Genomic DNA, 3,525 nt, shown 5'->3' on the forward strand with positions numbered 1-3,525 from the left:
ATGATTGACAGCTGTCCATGGACTCGGGATCTGTCTCCCCTAAGGATTCCCAGGATTTCATTCAGCCTGGAATGGGATCTTTCCAAGCCCTCATCCAACATCACAGAGAATCCAGGGATTCCCTGAGCTCTTCCTGAGAGAATCCAGGGATTCTCCCTCACAGAGAATCCAGTGATTCCCTCAGCTTTTCCAGAAAGAATTCCTTGATTCCCTCAACTTTTCCAGAGAAAATCCTGTGATTCCCTCAGAGAGAATCCCAGGATTCCCTGACAGAGAATCCCATCATTCCCTCAGCCCTTCCAGAGAGAATCCAGGAATTCCCTCCCAAAGAATTCCGGGATTCCCTGAGCTTTTTCAGAGAGAATCCTCTGGTTCCCTCACAGAGAATCCCGGGATTCCCTCAGCCCTTTCAAAGAGATTCCAGGGATTCCTTCAGCTTTTCCAGACAGGATCCAGCGATTCCCTCACAGAGAATCCTGGGATTCCCTGAGCTCTTCCAGAGAAAATCCCATGATTCCCGCACAGAGAATCCCAGGATTCCCTCAGCTCTTCCCGACAGGATCCTGGCATTCCCTGAGCTCTTCCTGAGAGAATCCTGGGATTCCCTCCAGAAAATCCCGGGATTCCCTCAGCAATTCCAGAGGGAATTCCCTGTCCTCCAATGGAATCACTCCCAGATTTACTCCAAGATGCCCAGCTGGAAAACAACCCCATGGAAATCCCATCCCAGTTTTCCTCCCGGCCCGTTATCCCTAGAAAACCTCCCGCTGGGATGCTGTGGGAGCTGGGGAATCCTGGCTCTGCTTTTCCCGGGATTTGCCGCTTTTCCCGGGCTCTTTTCCCGGCTCCCACTGACCTGGAGGGAAGTTTTCCCAGCGGGAACAGCCTGAGGGCCCCGCACCAAGGGCGGGGGCGTGGCCGCAGCGCTTCCAGAGGGGCCGGAGGGCTGGAAAAGGAAAAAGCGGAGAGAGAGCAGCGGGATAAGGCTGGAAAAGCGGGAATACAGAAAGCAGGGAATGCGCACAGCTCCGGCTCCTCAGGGATCGGCGGGAAAAATCCTCCAGGATGGGCTCCCCCTCCTCCCTCTTCCCGCTCTTCTCCACACGCAGGGAATTCGGGAATTAGCGGGAAAATGGGCACGGAGGCCGCCTCAGCATTCCCGTAATTCCAGCGTGGGAAGTTTGGGAAAAATCCTTTGGATGTTAAGAAATTCAGGAGGAATTCCTGCCCCATCAGTCCAAGGATTCCCAGCTCGGCGCTCGTTCCTGCGGAATTCCGTTCCCTGCAGAATTCAGGGATGTGGGGCCTTGTTGAGGTTTGATCCTGGAGCACTCGGAATTCCGGGAGAACGGCGGGAAAATGCCAGGAAAGGGGAGACGCCAGGGAGATAAAAAAATCCTGGGAAAGGGGTTGAAAAATCCTGGGAAAAGGGTTGAAAAATCCTGGGAAAAGGGAGAGGGCAGGGAGTTGAGAAATCCTGGGGAAAGGGGTCAAAAAATCCTGGGAAAGGGGTTGAAAAATCCAAGGAAAGGGGAGACAGCAGAGAGTTAAAAATCCTGGGAAAGGGGTTAAAAGAATCCCAGGAAAGGGGTTAAAAAATCCTGGAAAAAAGGGAGACCAAGAAGTTGAGAAATCTTGGGAAAGGGGAGAAACCAAGGAGTTCAAAATCCCCAAGAAAGGGAGACAGCAGGGAGATAAAAACCCCGGGAAAGGGGAGACAGCAGGGAGTTGAGAAATCCCGGGAAAGGGGTTGAAAACCGCCGGGAAAAGCGGGAATATCCCTACCTTGGGAGCCGGGGTCTCCTTCTGGATTTGGCTTTGCCGGAGCTTTTTCAGGAGCACCAACTTGGCCTCCTCCAGCCGCAGCTCCTCCTTCAGCTGCTTGATGAGCCGCTCCCGCTCCTCGGGGCTGCTCCGCTGGAAAGCCGGGAAAACGGGAAAGCAGGGATGGGGGAAGGGGCACACACAGAGGCACGGTGAGAATTCCCGGCTGGAATCGGATCCCGAGGGTCGGCGGCGCGAGGGAACGGGAATGGATGGAGCGGGGGAGGGAGTTCTGAGGGGGAATGGGGGGTTTTTCCGTTTAAAAAGAAGTGGGAGAGGTTAAATGGGGATAAATCTGGGATTTGGGAATTCAGAATTCCATTTGGAAGCTCGAAATTATGGAAAAATCCCAAGGTTGAGTCTGAATTCCTGGGTGGAATTGGCTCCTGGGTGTCACTGGCAGAAATAAATGGGAATGAATGGAGAAGGGAGGGAATTCTGAGGGAAAATGGGGATTTTTCCATAAAAAATGAATGGGAAAGGTTAAATAGGGTTAAATCCAGACTGCAATAGGGATTTGGGAATTCAAAATTCCATTTGGAAGCTCGAAATTATGGAAAAATCCCAAGGTTGAGTCTGAATTCCTGGGTGGAATTGGCTCCTGGGTGTCACTGGCAGAAATAAATGGGAATGAATGGAGAAGGGAGGGAATTCTGAGGGGACAACGTGGATTTTTCCATAAAAAATGAATGGGAAAGGTTAAATGGGGTTAAATCCAGACTGCGAGAGGGATCTGGGAATTCAAAATTCCATTTGGAAGCTCGAAATTATGGAAAAATCCCAAGGTTGAGTCTGAATTCCCAGCTGGGATCGGCTCCTGGGTGTCACTGGCAGAAATAAATGGGAATGGATGGAGCTGGGAGGGAGTTTTGAGGGAAAATGTGGGGTTTAGGACATTTTCCATAAAAAAAATATAAGTGGGAAAGGTTAAATGAGGATAAATCTGGGATTTGGTAATTCAAAATTCCATTTGGAAGCTCAAAATTATGGAAAAATCCCAAATCTGATCCTGAACTAAAGAGCTTTGAGCACCGTGAGATTCCCAGCTGGAATTGCCACTGTCACGAACAGATGGGAATGGATGGAGAAGGGAGGGAATTCTGAGGGGAAAATGTGGATTTTTCCATTAAAAAATGAATGGGAAAGGTTAAATGGGGTTAAATCCAGACTGCGAGAGGGATCTGGGAATTCAAAATTCCATTTGGAAGCTCGAAATTATGGAAAAATCCCAAGGCTGAGTCTGAATTCCCAGCTGGGATCGGCCCCTGGGTGTCACTGGCAGAAATAAATGGGAATGGATGGAGCTGGGAGGGAGTTTTGAGGGAAAATGTGGGGTTTAGGACATTTTCCATAAAAAAAATATAAGTGGGAAAGGTTAAATGGGGATAAATCTGGGGTTTCGAATTTGAGATTTTGGGATTTGAGAATTCATCAACTCCCATTGGCGACCTCAAAATTACAGCAAAACCCCAAATCTGATCCTGATTCTGAGAGCACTGTGAGATTCCCAGCTGGAATTGCACCCTCGGATCCCAGGATGCGGGGCCGGACTCACCAGGAGGGCGTCGGCGCGGGGCTGCCCCGGGGGCTGCGTCAGGCCGGGGCCGGGGCCGCTCAGGCCGTTGAGGCGCGGGCTCGAGGGCTCCGTGCCCGACAGCACGATCACGTCCGGCGACGGCACCCGGCGCCCCCCGCCCCGCT

At 51.3% G+C, this 3,525-nt stretch overlaps 1 protein-coding gene across 1 annotated transcript in view; it reads right to left on the reverse strand.

Annotated features, from left to right (window-relative positions):
* GATAD2A (GATA zinc finger domain containing 2A) overlaps positions 1 to 3,525 on the reverse strand; it is a 32,848-nt gene that overhangs the window by 13,333 nt on the left and 15,990 nt on the right. Inside the window, exons 3-4 of the mRNA XM_017727501.1 lie at positions 3,380 to 3,523; positions 1,786 to 1,917 (exon numbers count right to left, since the gene is read on the reverse strand). Of these exons, the coding sequence (XP_017582990.1) occupies positions 1,786 to 1,917; positions 3,380 to 3,523 (276 nt within the window). The remainder of the gene's footprint in view (positions 1 to 1,785; positions 1,918 to 3,379; positions 3,524 to 3,525) is intronic.

The sequence above is a fragment of the Corvus brachyrhynchos genome, unplaced genomic scaffold (genome assembly GCF_000691975.1).
Source record: "Corvus brachyrhynchos isolate BGI_N302 unplaced genomic scaffold, ASM69197v1 scaffold212, whole genome shotgun sequence".
Classification (NCBI taxonomy): Eukaryota; Metazoa; Chordata; class Aves; order Passeriformes; family Corvidae; genus Corvus; species Corvus brachyrhynchos.